Below are 14961 nucleotides of genomic sequence, written 5' to 3'. Positions count from 1 at the left end.
CACCAGGAGAGGGCATTAGGTCCCATTACAGATGGTTTCGAGCCACCATGTGGTTGCTGGGAATTGAACTCAGGACTTCTGGAAGAGCGGTCGGTGCTCTTAACCACTGAGCCATCTCTCCAACCCTCGAGGGCAGCCTGGTCTACAGAGTGAGTTCCAGGATAGCCAGGGCTACACAGATAAACCCTATCTCAAAAAACAAAAAACAAAACAAAAACAAAAAACCCAAACAAACAAAACCCCAAAACAAAAACAAAAAAAGACCCAAAAACAAAACAAAACAAAACAAACAAACCCGGTTTGTTCTTAGGGTTCACACATTAGTCACAGACTAAGTCACCAGATTGGCTTCACTTTTATGCACTTTCAAATTTCATCCTCTTTCCTTACTTGACCCTCCCTAGGGACACAGAAAGCCCCTCATACAGCTCCAACGCCCCTCTTTGCTCCTCTTCTCCCCTCTCTCCACTCCGGGCTCCAAATCTGGGCCCCCAAGCAGAGAGAAAGGACTGGGACTCCTGAAACACGTTCTCAGCAGCTCCAATTCAGGTAGAAGAAAAGCTGCGAAACTTTCATTCTTTCTCAGAATGCATTTTAAGCCTTTCTATGGTTGTTTATCCAAGTCTGTCAGCTACAGAACTTCATCACACGTTTTCAAAACTTAGAAAATAAAGCATTGACTCTAAAATATCAAACAAAAGCTTTGCTTCCTATCATTCTTCCAATGCCTAGCACATTCACAGCCTCCAAAAACCACGCATGCATGGCCTGCCAGCACTAGTAGCAAAGTACACCTGACTTGCAGCGGATTATTAAGACTAGACCTGGCAGAAAGGCTGAGGAATTTTTGAGGGTTTAGTAATGGAGAATAGAGCAGTCTCAGTTCTTTGCTCATTTCGGGGCTCTTGATGTTTGTTGCAAATTGTCATGTTGCCTCAAACTACAAATTGCTTATGTAATTTAATGTGCAAGGAGAGAACTGTTTCAAAAAGAATGCTCATTTGAGCAAACGAACTTTGAGAGGAAAAACAAAGTTTGTAGCTAGACCATAAACCGAACTTTCTGAGTAGTCTTTTGTTTTGTTTTGTTTTGGTTTGATTTTGGTTTTTTGAGACAGGGTTTCTCTGTGTAGCCCTAGCTGTCCTGGAACTCACTCTGTAGACCAGGCTGGCCTCGAACTCAGAAATCCGCTTGCCTCTGCCTCCCAAGTGCTGGGATTAAAGGCGTGCGCCACCACCGCCTGACGCGAGTAGTCTTAAATGACAAACTTTAGTCTGCCAGATTCGTGATCAAAGAGACAAAACCACTTTCCTAATAGAAACAGATCTTTTAGGGCAGGGGCAATACCTGCACTGTGCTTGCTTATAGTAGTCTTCCAACCCCTCCCGCTTCTACTTCTTTTTGGAAAAGCCTTGTTTATTTTTCCCCCAGCTTCTTCACAAAGTACCTAAGTGTCATCTATTGGAGGAACCTGCCATACTTGTTTGTGCTAATCAATCCAGCATGTCAAATTGAACCGCTTGTGGGAACACTTAAACAGGTCCGGGGTGAACGTAGCTGCTACCCAAACAAAACAGATTCCGCTCCGCAGTAATAATAGTGAAAGGACCAAATAGCCTCCCTCTGCTTTTTCCAGGCGTCTTACACTCACAGGGTGTCTCTGCAAAGGAGGGCCAACACAATGTTCATCAGAGCCCAGGGGAGAAGCCAGAATCAGTCTTTCCCTGGCAGGACACCTAGCTTCCGTGCAACGCCACGCGCGAACGGCGACATCCAACTTTTGCAGTTATTTTTTGGTTCGCAGCGTGTTATTACCTTGGAATCCTCGGTCTATGACTCGCAGAAATCCTGCCAAAGCTCGGCCAGTGTTGAGGGTAAAGTTCTCGGTGCATGCCACGCCAGACCAGAGCTGCATTTCTTACAGGCTCAAATTTGGGTGCTCCCAGAGCGCCCCACCCGGATCGAGGTCCTCCTCAGTGGTAACGGGAAGCTCTCGGTGCCCACCGGTTCTACTAAGACGTACACCCCAGGATCCGGCTAGGGATCCCCCATAACCCTCGACGACGGCTCTCTGGAATGAGCAGCAGCTCCCGGAGACCCTGCAGCCCGCACTCACCTCCACTCCAGAGCGCGGGTAGCAGCAGCAGCCCCAGCAGCAGTGGGGCCCGAACCATCGCGGGGCCGCGGATCTGGCAGTTCTCTCCGGACAGATGCTCGCACTGACCAACGTCCCAAACTCCCCGGTCGCCGTTCCAAACTCGCCGGTCGCCGAGCGCGCCGGCGTAGCGCCGCAGTCCCCGCCGCCCGGGCAGCAGGCGCCGGAGTAGCAGCGCCGAGTTGGGGATCGCGGGCGGACTAAGTTAGAAGAGGCGGGCCCGGGGCTCAGGCCCGGGAGGGGCCAGCAGGTTGGAGTGGACAGGGGCGGGAAGGGGGAAGGGCAAAGAGATCAGAGAAGGAGGGAACTGGAGGAGGGGGCGGGAAGGGGAGGATCCAAGGCCAAGCCCTAGGGAGGGTGGAGGGGCGGGACAGACGTGAATGGAACTTGGGTCAACTCCAGCAGGTTAGCCCCCTGCCAGAGTGTGTGGGAAGGGAGGTGCTGGAGGAGAAGCAAAGGGAGATGGAATAGAGCTAGGGAGGGCCACCATCTTGAGCTAAAGGGACCGAGAGACGGAGAGGAAAGGGAGGGGGCTAAGAAAGAGAATGACCGGGAAGAGGGTCTCTGGCTGCTCGGCAACATCGGAGCCTCATTCTGTATGGGTAGGTAGGAGGGCTTGGCAAGTGTAGAGGCAGAATTTAGTGGAGGGCGCTGGATGCCACTCCAAGACCTTTGAGGGTTAGTGGGTCCAGCTGCTTTGGAGGGGCAGCGATTCTGCAGTTCAGGCTCTTACTGGCCTGAGAGGTCCTGGCAGCTGCATTCCAGAGGCTGTGGCCACCGTGGCAGCACACCCTGCTTGCTAGGTCCTCCTCCTGGCTACTGAAACCGAGTGCAACAGCGGACCCTGGCGTCAGGATCTTGCAGCCTCCACCGGAGAGGCTAGTAGGGAGAGCACTGAGCCGAATCCTGTAAGGAGAGTTTGGAACAGGGGTGGAAGAAGCAGTGCTGTAGCAGGAAAGGGTGGAAGGCCCCAAAACAGCAGCAGCATAATGTGAATCCTGTTGTGAATCTCAAAGAAACGGAAGGCGTATGAGGCTTTCTTAAAGGAAATAGAATGATTTGTTTTCTTTGGCGATAAGATCACATTAGGGCGCAGAGTAAACCGCCCTGATGAATTTAGAGTATTTATTACCAAAACTGAGGACAGACACATAAGCACATAAGTGATACAATCAGCTCCTTGCATTTCTAGCCCTGCAGGAGGACATCAAACAAGAAAGGCAGGATTAAACAGACCCTTAATTGGTGATTGATGTAAAAGAGCCCAGTTTACTGTGGATGGTGCCATTCCTGGATGGGTCATCCCGGGATGTATAAGAAAGCAAACTGAGCAAGCCAGGAGAACAAGCCAGTAAGCAGAATTCCTCTATGGTCTCTGCTTAAGTTCTGGCCTCCAGGTTCCTCCTGCCTTGAATTCCTATTCTGACTTTCCTTCATGATGCATTATAATTGTAAGCTGAAATAAATTCTTGTCTCCCTAAGTTGCTTTTAGTCATCATAGCAATAGAAATCTTCCTAGGACAGACAGGTTCTTGCTATGTTACCCAGGCTGGACTTGAATTCCTGGTTGTACAAACATTCCAGCCTTCTTAATAGCTAAAAACTACATGTGTGTGCCACTATGTCTTGCTTAAATCTGATCTTTTTCTTTTAATGTTTTTTTTTTTTTCTAACTATTTCACCCTAGCTGGTGTGGAATTCACTATGTAAACCAGACTGGCCTCAAACTCACAGAGATCCATCTGCTTTGTCTTCCATGTGCTAGATAGAATTAAAGGTGTGTGCCACGGTGTTCAGGACAGATGTCACTTTTTTTTCTTTTTGGTTAATTTCTTTAGTTTTATGTGTATGGGTGTTTTGACTGCATGCATGTGTATGCTGGGTATCCATTGATGTCCTGGAATGTAGTTATAGATAGTTGTGAGCTATCAGACGGGTACTGTGAATTTAGTGTAGGTCCACTGCAAGAGCAAGTGCTTCTAACCATTGAGCCAGCTTTCCAGCCTCAAAACTGTCTTTGGTAATGGGGCCTCCCTTGTACAGTACTGTTTTATAGACTACAAACAATGTAGTAGGAATGAAGCATTGGCCATTTTATTAGATTCATAGATTTGGAGAGAGGAAATGAATTATCTTTTTTTCTGTGTCCTCTGCCTGTGACCTTCTGTGGCTAGCACTGGAGTGACCCCGGTGGGAAAGGACCTGAGAGTCTGTGGCCTGGCTTTGCACATCAGCATTATTGGAACACAGCCATCACGGGCAATATTAACTCTGTGGTTTTGTGCTGAAGTGGCAGAGCAGAGTAGTTGTAACAGAGATTATATGGTTCACAAAGCCATATAATCCAGCCCTTTACATAGCTGGTCAAGCCCTGGACCAAAGGTTAGTTCATTTATATAGTTACTGCCTGCACTAGCATGATTTGGAGACAAGGGCTTTGGACCGAAGGATCTAGACAAGCTTAGAGGAAGTCTGGGATGGGAGCTCAGAGCTCCAAGAGTGAGCAATCCAGTGAGCAAGGTAGATGCTGCTGCATAGTGCTGAGTGACCTAGCCAGAGGTCAAGTGGCTCTCAGGGTGAAAGCAACGTCAAGGCACACGTGAATACAACACACCATAAACTCTTCATGAGAGATGTGTCAAAGAGTTTGCAGTTATGTTTGCAAACTTGCACAAACATGCAAACAGAGCTAAAATGTAAGCTGCATGCCGACCTATAGTATTATTTACTATACATCCAAATGAAATTGTAATTTTATGACAGAATTTCTTGTTACCAAACTATGTGAAGAAAAATGTGAGACAAAATAGAATCAGACTCCATTTTCTTTTTTTTTTCTTTTTTCTTTTCTTTTCTTTTTTTCTTTTTTCCCAAGATAGGGTTTCTCTGTATAGCCCTGGCTGTCCTGAAACTCACTCTGTAGACCAAGCTGGCCTCGAACTCAGAAATCTGCCTGCCTCTGCTTCCCAAGTGCTGGGATTAAAGGACTGTGCCACCACCGCCCAACAGACTCCATTTTCTATATCTATTTCCATGTTTGTAGAATGCCCAGTGGACAGCATTTATGCAATTTCAGCAGGGCAACAACGATATGGAACCCATGACTCAATGACACTATGTAGCCTAGAGCCTTAGATCTACTGTTGGTTTTCATTGTTATTGTTGTTTGTTTTTTTGTTTTGGTTTGTTTTGGTTTTATTTTTTCAAGAAAGTATTTCTCTGGGCAGATCTGGCTGTCCTGGAACTGGCTCTGTAGACCTTTTTGGCCTCAAACTCAGAGATCCACCTGTCCCTGCCTCCCAAGTGCTGGGATTAAAGTCATACATCCCCACCGAACAGCTAGATCTACTGTTTATTAACTAACCAAGAGAGGGATTACCCAGGGCCTGTAGTATTGTTTATTCTGAGCCAGAGAGGATATCTTCTACTGACTCAAGTATAGCTGCCTATAACCAAGGCATAAATTGTAAGCATGATCTATATATTAAGCATGTTTTATACATCAGTGGCATGGCTAAAGACTTTCAACCAAATTGTGTCAGACCATTCATGAAAGGTTAAGACATTCTTCAATGGATGACACCCCTCCCCTTCTTTGAGATAGGCTCTCCTGCATCTTAAATTCCATTCAAATTTGCTTTATAGTTGAGGATGACCTTGAACTTCAGGTCCTTGTGCCTCACTTATCTAGTGCTAGGATTATGGATGTGTGCCACTCTACCTGGCTTTGTGTGGAGCTGAGGATCAAACCCAGGGCTTGTTGTGCTTGCTTGGCAAGTACTCTGCGGTACATCCCCAACCCCATGACATCATTCTAAACAGGAATCCTCCTCTGTAGCCTCCTAACCTCTGCCTCTTGCTCTTTCCAGCATTGTTCTTAGTCAGAACCTATTATTTACTCCTGCTTCTGTTTCATTAGCATACCCTCCAACCCCCAAGTAGTGCACTCCTATCCCCCACCCTCCACCCCCATTAGCTAGTCTCCCTCATCCACTGCAACACAGTTTGGGCTATTAGCACTGACTGAGATCTAGACATCAGATTAACCCCCCGGATACTCTGCAAATGACCTTGTGGCATAAAATGACCTTAATTTACTTTCAGGGCTAGAGAGCCATTTGTTCATTACATAAATGGACCATTGCCTTTAATTTCAGGTATGAACAGAAGCCTAGGAAGTGTCCTGAGATAATACATGACTCCTCCAGCAGAGAGCTTTTATCTCATGGAATCTAGTGCCAGTTAAGGCCTGGATCACGATGGCTATCACCCTTCCAGAACCCACACTACAGTCCTTCAGTAACTGCATCTAGGTGTTTCTTTGGTGACTCATACCACCCACACTCATATTCCTGCTGTCATTGAGTAGGTGGTGGAATTCTCCTTGATACCTTAAGAGCATCCACTGTCCTTCTCCAAAGTTTCTGACTTTAAATTTTGGGTCAAGGGCTAGAGAGATGGCTTAAGATTAAGAGCACTATGTGTTCTTCCAGAGGTCCTGAGTTCAATGTTCAGCAACCGCATGGTGGCTCACAACCGTCTATAATATGATCTGATGCCCTCTTCTGGTGTGCAGGTATACATGCAGATAGAGCACTCATATACATAAATGAATAAATCTTTAAAAAATTATTTAAAAAAATATTGGTGCCGAGAGATGATTCCAAGGGGGATAAAAGAAGGTAACAGGAAGAGAATGTGATAAAAAAATATATTCTGTATATGCATAATGCATTCATAATAAACCTATTCTGTATATAATTAATATATACTAATGATACACTAGAAAATTAATTAATTAATTAATTAGACTCTATCTGCCCCGATTGCTGCATTTGTCTACTGACTCTAGGTCTCTCCTCAGCCATACGAAGTTTCATTCCACGCACTATAGCTACTTCTTTCACTTTGCCCATGACATAACTCTTGGTGATTTTGGTACCACATTGGAAATAGATATGATGTGTTCTTGAAGTTTGCTGGGTAACTAGGATGATGCAAAGAAGTGGGTCCACTCAGAATGTCAAAAATCATAAAGGGAATCATCTTGGGGTTTCATGGAAGGATTAAATAGTGCCTAGGAGAGACCATTCAATGTGCTCTACACCACGATGAGACTATAGTGCATACCATTTGGAGGGTGGGTTTATACTAATATAATCTACTTGGAACTGACGTAGTTAGAGTTACTGTTGCTGTAATGAAGCACCATGACTAGAGCAGCTTGGGTAGGGAAGGGTTTATTTGGCTTACATTTTCACATCACTGTTCACCATTGAAGATTGTCTGGACAGGAACTCAAACAGCAAGGTCCTGGAGCCAGGAGCTGATACAGATGCCATGGAGGGCACTGCTTACTAGCTTGCTCTCTGGACTTGCTCAGCCTGCTTTTTCATAGAACCAAGGACCACCAGCCCAGGGAGAGCATAACCTGCCATGGACTGGGCCTCATCAATCCCTAATAAAGAAAATGCTCCATGTGTACAGTCTGATCTTATGCAGGGATTTTCTCAGTTGAGGTTCTCTCCCCTCAAATGACAATAGCTCATGTCAAGTTGATGTAAAACTAGCCAGCACAGGATCTGAAATGAGCACAGTAAAGTTGCAGTTGTGTAATTGTTTGGTTTTTGTTTGTTTGTTTGTTTGTTTGTTTGTTTTTCGAGACAGGGTTTCTCTGTGTAGCCCTGGCTGTCCTGAAACTCACTCTGTAGACCAGGCTGGCCTTTAATTCAGAAATCCACCTGCCTCTGCCCCCCAAGTGCTGGGATTATAGTCGTATGCCACCACTGCCTGGCAAAGTTGTGTAATTGTTAAGTAGGTCTTAAAGAAGGTTTAATTTTCAGCATCTCATTGGTTCCTTTGGGAAACTGTGGACTACTGCCTGCTTAATTTCAGATATCAACCAAAGCATACAAAGTACTGCTGAGACAATGCATAGCTCCTCCAACAGGGAGCTTCTAGCTCATGGAGCCTAGTGCCAATTAAGGCTTCGACCACTCTGGTTGAGAGCAGGGCTGCTCTGGCTATCCTCTACCCAGAACTCACACTATAGTCCTTTAATAGCTGCATCCATGATTTCTTTTCCTGACTCATACCACCCACACTCACATTCCTGCCTGTCTATCACCAAAGTAGTAACAAAAGAATGTGTGCCATAGTCAAAGGTTATCTGGGGTAAGAAATCCAGAGAGGTGAGGTGCCTTCTGTAAAGAAGTAACCGGATGCACCCTTTCTTGAATCACTGATAGATGCAGGGCCTACTTGAACCCAGGTATCCTAATATGAAGGCTTATTGGGATTTCTGTTTACTGCCTCCACAAGCATTTTCCTCAGGCAACATTGGCCTCATCCACAGAGTCCAAGTGCAAATCATCTCTCTCACTGTTTTTAATTAACAATGCAGACAAGCTGGTATTGCTCTCCCTGATCCTCCTCAGACCTATGATAAAAAAGCAACATTATAAATGAGTGTGTTTCATGCCCTTGGCTGGGGCTCAGCGCCATACAGGGACTTTAGCAAAGCCGCTCAGGCTAATTCCAAGCCTTCTGGAAGGAGTCCGCCCAGCACAGTGGCTCCTGCAGTTGTTGAAAGTGAAATAGCACAAGTAAAGGGCTGTGTTCAGATCAGCGAACATGATAGTGGAATAAAGGTATTTTCTTTTGTAGAGTATTGACCTCCCCACCCCTGCCTCTGCAAGGTAATTTATCTGATAGGCTGAAAAGCTTACTAGTAGTAAACCTCCCAGCTCCATCCTATTAGAAATGATATGGTATCGTGGAAAGCTGTGTTTTACTGTACTGAACAACATATGGGTGAGAACTGCTAATATGTATAGTTCCTTGGGAAACTCATTGTTAGAGAGTTCATGGGAGAAGGATCAGCATCCACAATGCTTTGGATACCTGAGATAAGGAGCAGTTGAGACATTCTACCATTATAAACAACAAGAGGGGATCTAGACATAAGGGTTTATGGGGACACCAAGATCATGCTTAGAAGAATCTTAAGTTAGCAGAAAACCATACTGGAAGTGCCTGTGCTTAGCAGTGGGGAGTGGAGGAAACTGAGGTGACAGATGTGGGAGATGATAAACATTACAAGGAAGCATAGCAGAAGCTCCAGAATCAGACTTTTGTAGTTTATCAGGAACTGATCCCTGTAATTCAGCACAAAGTTGAGAGTAGGCAACTCCATTTAGTTTCTTGAACAAAATAGTAGTGTGGTTTTTTTTTTTTTTTTCGGAGACGAGATAATACATATACCACCACAAAACACACACACACTCACACACAAATTCTCTTCTACTTGCCAAAGTTGTTTTGGAAACAAAATTTCTTTTTGTTGAAGTTTGCTGGAAGAAATGGAGACGGTGTGGGTAAGAGATTTCATTTGCTGAATTATATTTTGTAGTTGGAGATGGGCCTGTTGTTAATGGTTCCTTTGACTGGCTGACTAGTTGGTGAGCCACTGCCAGGTGGCAGGCAAGAAACCTGGACAAGTTTTGATTGTCTGTTGTGGGTACTTTTTATCTCTTGAAATTTTCTATGGTACTTGTGCTGCTTGCCTGAAAGCAATAGAAATGTGTGTGTGTGTGTGTGTGTGTGTGTGTGCCAGAGAGAGAGAGAGAGAGAGAGAGAGAGAGAGAGAGAGAGAGAGAGAGAGAGAGAGAAAGAATTGTAGGCTTAGATTTTTCTCTAAACTTATTTTATTTAGGGTTCTAGAATGCTTCAACCTCCTTTCTAGTCCACTGACCAAATGTAGGGAAGAAGGTTTATAGGAAAAGGGGGTTGTGGACACTTGTTTAGAAGTAGTTCTTTGGGTCGATTCCACTCTTCACTGTCAGGATACCAGCAGTTCAATCCAATAGCAAATACCTAATATACGAATCAGGAGCAGTTGCTTGATGCAGCAGAAACCACAAGCTTCCAGCAGCAAATCGTCACTAGTCAGCTGAAGTGTCCAGAGTCAGCTGGAATACCATGAGAACTGTTACAAGAAGTTCTTTGGCAAGCTGGGCGGTGGTGGCACACGTCTTTAATCCCAGCATTTGGGAGGCAGAGGCCAGAGGATTTCTGAGTTCGAGGCCAGCCTGATCTACAGAGTGAGTTCCAGGACAGCCAGGGCTATACAGAGAAACCCTGCCTTGAAAAAAACAAAAAACCAAAGAAACAAACAAAAAAAAAAACAAAAGAAAAAAGAAAAGAAAAGTTCTTTGGCACATTTCTTTCTATGAAGTGAAGACCAGCGAAGACCACATGTCTCTTAAGCATATGCTCTAGCAAAGCATCACATGCCCTCTCACACGTCTGCTTCAGCAAAATATCCTCTTAAAGACAGCTTCAGGGAAAACATGTGACACAATTGCGTTTCCAAAGAAACAGAAATTTCCACTTCAGTGTGTGTGTGTATGTGTGTGTGTGAGTGTGTGAGTGTATGTGAGAATATGTATGTGTGTGTATGTAAAAGTGTATGTGTGAGATGTAGAGGCTCACAGCCATCTATTGAACTGAGTACAGGGTCCCCAGTGAAGGAGTTAGAGAAAGGTCCAATGGAGCTGAGGGGTTTGCAGCCCCTTAGGATGAACAACAATATGAACTAAGTAGTACCCTCAGAGCTCCCAGGGTCTCAACCACCAACCAAGGACTGCACATGGAGGGGTCTGATTGTTCTGGCAGCATGTGTATAGTAGAGGATTGCAAATTCGATCAGCAATAGGAGGAGAGGGCCTCAGTCTTGTGAAGGTTCTGTGCCCCAGTGTAGGGGAATGCCAGGGCCAGAAAGTGGGAGAGGGCGGGGTGGCAGGCATGGGGAAGTGGGAGGCAACAGGGGTTTGTTTGTGTTTGTTTCTTTGTTTTTTGGAGGGGAAACTGGGAATGGAGAAATTTACATGTAAATAAAGAAAATATCTAAAAAAAAAAAGTGTATGTGTGTTGAGTGTGTATATGTGAGTGTGTGTGAAAGAATGTGTGTGCATGTGTGTGTGTGTGTGTGTGTGTGTGTGTGTATGAGCCTGCACATTGTGTGAATGAGCTGCTACTAAGGACTAGGCAGATGGCTCAGCAGTTAAGCAAGCTTGATGCTCTTTGAGACGAGACCTGAGTTAGGTTCCCAGCACCCATAATAGAACTTTGGCCTCTACATGAGTACCATGCCACCTGTGAGCCTCCCCACCTCCCACTCACTCATCCACATATACACCACACATGCAAATAAATTAAAATGAATAAATAAAATAGAAAAGGCTCTCATACCAGAAAGAAGCATTGTTACTTTTAAAAAATTTATTTATATTCATACATGGATATAATGTGTTTTGATCAATTCCACCCCATCTTCCTCTCTAAGGTCTCCCCTATCTCTCCCAACACTTTTTCTTTCAAAGTCAGGTTTTTTTCAGGGATGCATCTCCTGAGAGGCTATCTATGAGCCAGTAGATGGTCCCACACCCATGCACATACAAACAGCACTAAGTGGTCTCATGTTTATTTTTTTTAAAAAGCAGGCTTGGGGCTGGAGAGATGGCTCAGCGGTTAAGAGCATTGGCTGCTCTTTCAGAGGTCCTGAGTTCAATTCCCAGCAACCACATGGTGGTGGCTCACAACCGTCTGTAATGGGATCTGATTCTCTCTTCTGGTGTGTCTGGAGACAGATACATTGTATTCATATACATACAATAAATAAATCTTTAAAAAAAAAAAAGCAGGTTCAATAATCCATGGGGAGCAAGCCATTACATCACACTCCTCTGTGACCTATGCTTCAGTTCCTGCTCTGACTTTCTGAATGAGGCAAGATAATAGGAACCTTTTGGTCCATAAGTTGTCATTGGTCACTTTATCACAGCAATAGAGAGGTAACTAAGATAGATATGTTAAAAAGGGGCTATCAGAGTGAGTCTTGCTGTCATGGAGGCAGAAACCACAATGAAGCACCCTAAAAGATTTGCTCAGGGAAACAAATGTCCATCAGTGACAGTTGAGATAACCTTTTTTAATTCCCAACTTGGGACAGCTATGTGTTCTGTCTTCCTCAGGATGAAGAGTACTGGTGGTTAGCCCTGTCTGGAGAGAGCATGAAGAAAAGAGGACAAGGGTAGGTAAAGAAGACATAACAAAAATTCCACTGTCTGCACTTTACCACCAAAGCTTTAAAATCCAGACTCCATTTTAGAGAAGCTGACCTAAATTTGAACTCAGGTAGACTAACTGGCTGGTATCTAGCATTAGTTCCAAGTTGCCCGCCAACAGAACCTGAGCTTAGCTCTAGTCTCTAGGCTAATTCCCAACAAGACCAGTGTCTCCAGGTTATTCCTCCAACAAACCTGCACCCCAGGTTACAAGCCCACCCTCTGCCTAACGACCACTAATGCAGAGGGGAGCAGAAATTAAGTTTATGATATGATTTCCAGCCCCAGCCAATTATGTTAAAGGCCACAGGAGCTTTCCAATTAGATGCTTGCACACGTATTCCCTGCTTGCTGCTTACTATAAAGCCTTGTCCTATAGACATTTGGGGCTCCTCTCTCCACCAAAGGTGCATTGGGGGTGGGCCTGAGCTAGCTCAAATAGAATAAAGACCCTGCTGTGAGTTGTATCAGATTGGCTCCTGTGTGTGTGTGTGTGTGTGTGTGTGTGTTTTGGGGGATCACTAACTTTTTCCTGGCTCAACACAACCAAATGCCACCAACTTGCAGACAGATGGATGTACCCACTCAGTCACGCAGTGTATTTCATGACCGGTTGTGCAGTCAAAAATTCAATAGAACAGTCTACGGAAAAGAGAAAATAAAAAGTGTCTCCTTCCCACCTTGCTCCTATTGGCTGTTAGGTCCCTAAGGAATTTAGGACAAATGGTTAACTGGGGTACCTAATTAACATATCAAAACAAACACTGGTCACCAGGCTCTCCTAGCATCACTAGTGCCTGGCTCCTCTCTGCACTTCACACCCACCCCACCCCAATCCTAAACCTCTCCAGCTACACAGTTAGCTTTCCTTTCCCAACTCTTGCCTGGCCCCGCCCCCAGCCCCCCAGCCATTTTGGCTGAAGGTTGTCATTATTTTCGGCTTCTCTCTTGGTCTTCATTCTCTTGGGCCTCTTGGCTCTGCTCTTGGATCTCTTTTGGTTTGCTTGGGCTTCCCTCTTTTCTTTTTCTTGTCCCCTTTTCTTCCCCAGTCCTCTCATGGCCTGATCTATTCTGCTGCCTGTGTTCAGTGTTCAGGCAAGACTCTTCCAGGAACCTCTGGCTGTTCTCTCCCTCATATCTACAGTAAAAACCTCCTTAACCATATCTAGGAGTGGTCATGTCCTTGTTTTCATTCACTGACCAGTTTGCTCCCTACCAGTTTGGGTTTCTAGGTATGGCCTCTTCAGAAGCTAATTCCCATATCCCTCGTCCAAATCTGGCAGTGGCAGAAGATATCACAGACTCAAGGAGTATGACAATGGCTTGGTTGCTCAGAGCACAGTGGAGAGTGAGGTATTCCTCTACTCCACATGACTCCTGGTAGGGTTGTGGGGTTGTAGACAGATTGTGATAGGGCAAGAGGGAGAGAGGATGGAGAACGGAAGCAATGAGACTGAGAGGTAAAAAGTGTGCTCTTTGTTGGGTTTCTGCTTTGGTGTGTAAAATATGCACCTCAGCCCCTTGTCTCAGGTCAGAAATGCAACACTCTTCTGTTTGTTTTTCCAGATAGCCTTGTTGGTGATAGAAAGGCCTTTGTAAGGATGGTAAAGTTTTGCGGGAAGGAATCAAGAAGTTGGAGCAGAGCATGTGGAATATGAGTGTTAATGTGACTTTTTGAGTATCCAGGCAAGCGAATTTCAGCTTAAAAAGCCACACCACTCACTAAGTTCTAAGAGCAAGCCTTCTTGTTGGAGTGCAGCCTCAAGCTCTGAAGGATGGCATTCCGAGAAAAGGGATGAAAATGAACTAAAATATTAGAGTGTGTGCCACAATAGACAATTCCAGTGAAGTTATCAAATTCCAACAAACTGCATTTCAGGGCAAAGAAGTGGACTGGAACTCTTTATTCTTTAGGTAATGATAGGCTTCACCATCTTTTTTTTTTTTTTTTTTTTTAAACTTAGAGATGACGAGCAGTTACCGGACTAAAAAGCCCATCTTGGGGTGGGGGGTGTGATTTCCGGGTAGAGTGTTTTCTATGCAATCCTGAGAAAATGAGCGGTCTCCCTTGCGCTCCCATTTCTCAGTGGAGAGGCACACATCCCCTTTTGAGATGAGAAGGAAACTCAACCAGCTGGAAAAAATTACCTAACTCAACTCAATTGAGAAGGTAGTTCAGGATCTTAGAGGTTTGGTTTGTTATAGAGGTAACGTCGTTAAGTGACTGCCTTCGTTGTAGGCACTCGCAGAGCCACCTTTTTCAACTGCGCAGGCGCTAGGTCCTCTCCGCTGCCGCGCGTCCCCGCCTGGCTCTGCCCTGGCGCGCGAAGCGAGTCGGGAAATCCAAGATGGCTCCTTCCATTTGAGTTCTTCGCAAGTCTCTGGCATCCCGCTGCGGCCCATTCTTCCTCCCGCATCTGTGAGGGAAAAGGGATGAGAAACTGTGGCGGCGAGGAGCCATCGTGACCGTCCTGCCGCTGTTCTCGGGCCTTCGCGGCCCCTGTGTCTCCGGGGAGCAGCCGGGGCTCGCAAGCGCCTGACGCGTCCCCAGTCACTCAGGTGCGGGCTGGGCCCGGTAGCGCATCGCTGCGACTTGGGGTTGGAATTTCGCTGCACCGTGTGACTCAGGGGCTAAGCGCCCCGGGGTTGGCCTGGAGCTCCTGCTGGGGTGAGAGGGAC

General features: G+C 45.6%; 2 protein-coding genes across 2 annotated transcripts in view; one reads left to right on the top strand and one right to left on the bottom strand.

The window, feature by feature from the left end:
* The window catches only part of Mertk (MER proto-oncogene, tyrosine kinase), a 101286-nt gene extending 98967 nt beyond the window's left edge, over positions 1-2319 (bottom strand). Inside the window, exon 1 of the mRNA XM_031371851.1 lies at positions 2117-2319. Coding sequence (XP_031227711.1) covers positions 2117-2174 — 58 coding nt within the window. The 5' untranslated portion in view covers positions 2175-2319. The remainder of the gene's footprint in view (positions 1-2116) is intronic.
* A 12267-nt stretch (positions 2320-14586) lies between these two features.
* The window catches only part of Anapc1 (anaphase promoting complex subunit 1), a 78629-nt gene continuing 78254 nt past the window's right edge, over positions 14587-14961 (top strand). Inside the window, exon 1 of the mRNA XM_031371850.1 lies at positions 14587-14841. The gene's annotated coding sequence lies outside the window, so the exon portion shown is untranslated. The remainder of the gene's footprint in view (positions 14842-14961) is intronic.

Source organism: Mastomys coucha, unplaced genomic scaffold, assembly GCF_008632895.1.
Source record: "Mastomys coucha isolate ucsf_1 unplaced genomic scaffold, UCSF_Mcou_1 pScaffold15, whole genome shotgun sequence".
NCBI classification, from domain to species: domain Eukaryota; kingdom Metazoa; phylum Chordata; class Mammalia; order Rodentia; family Muridae; genus Mastomys; species Mastomys coucha.
This window is presented reverse-complemented; position numbering and strand designations above follow the sequence as displayed.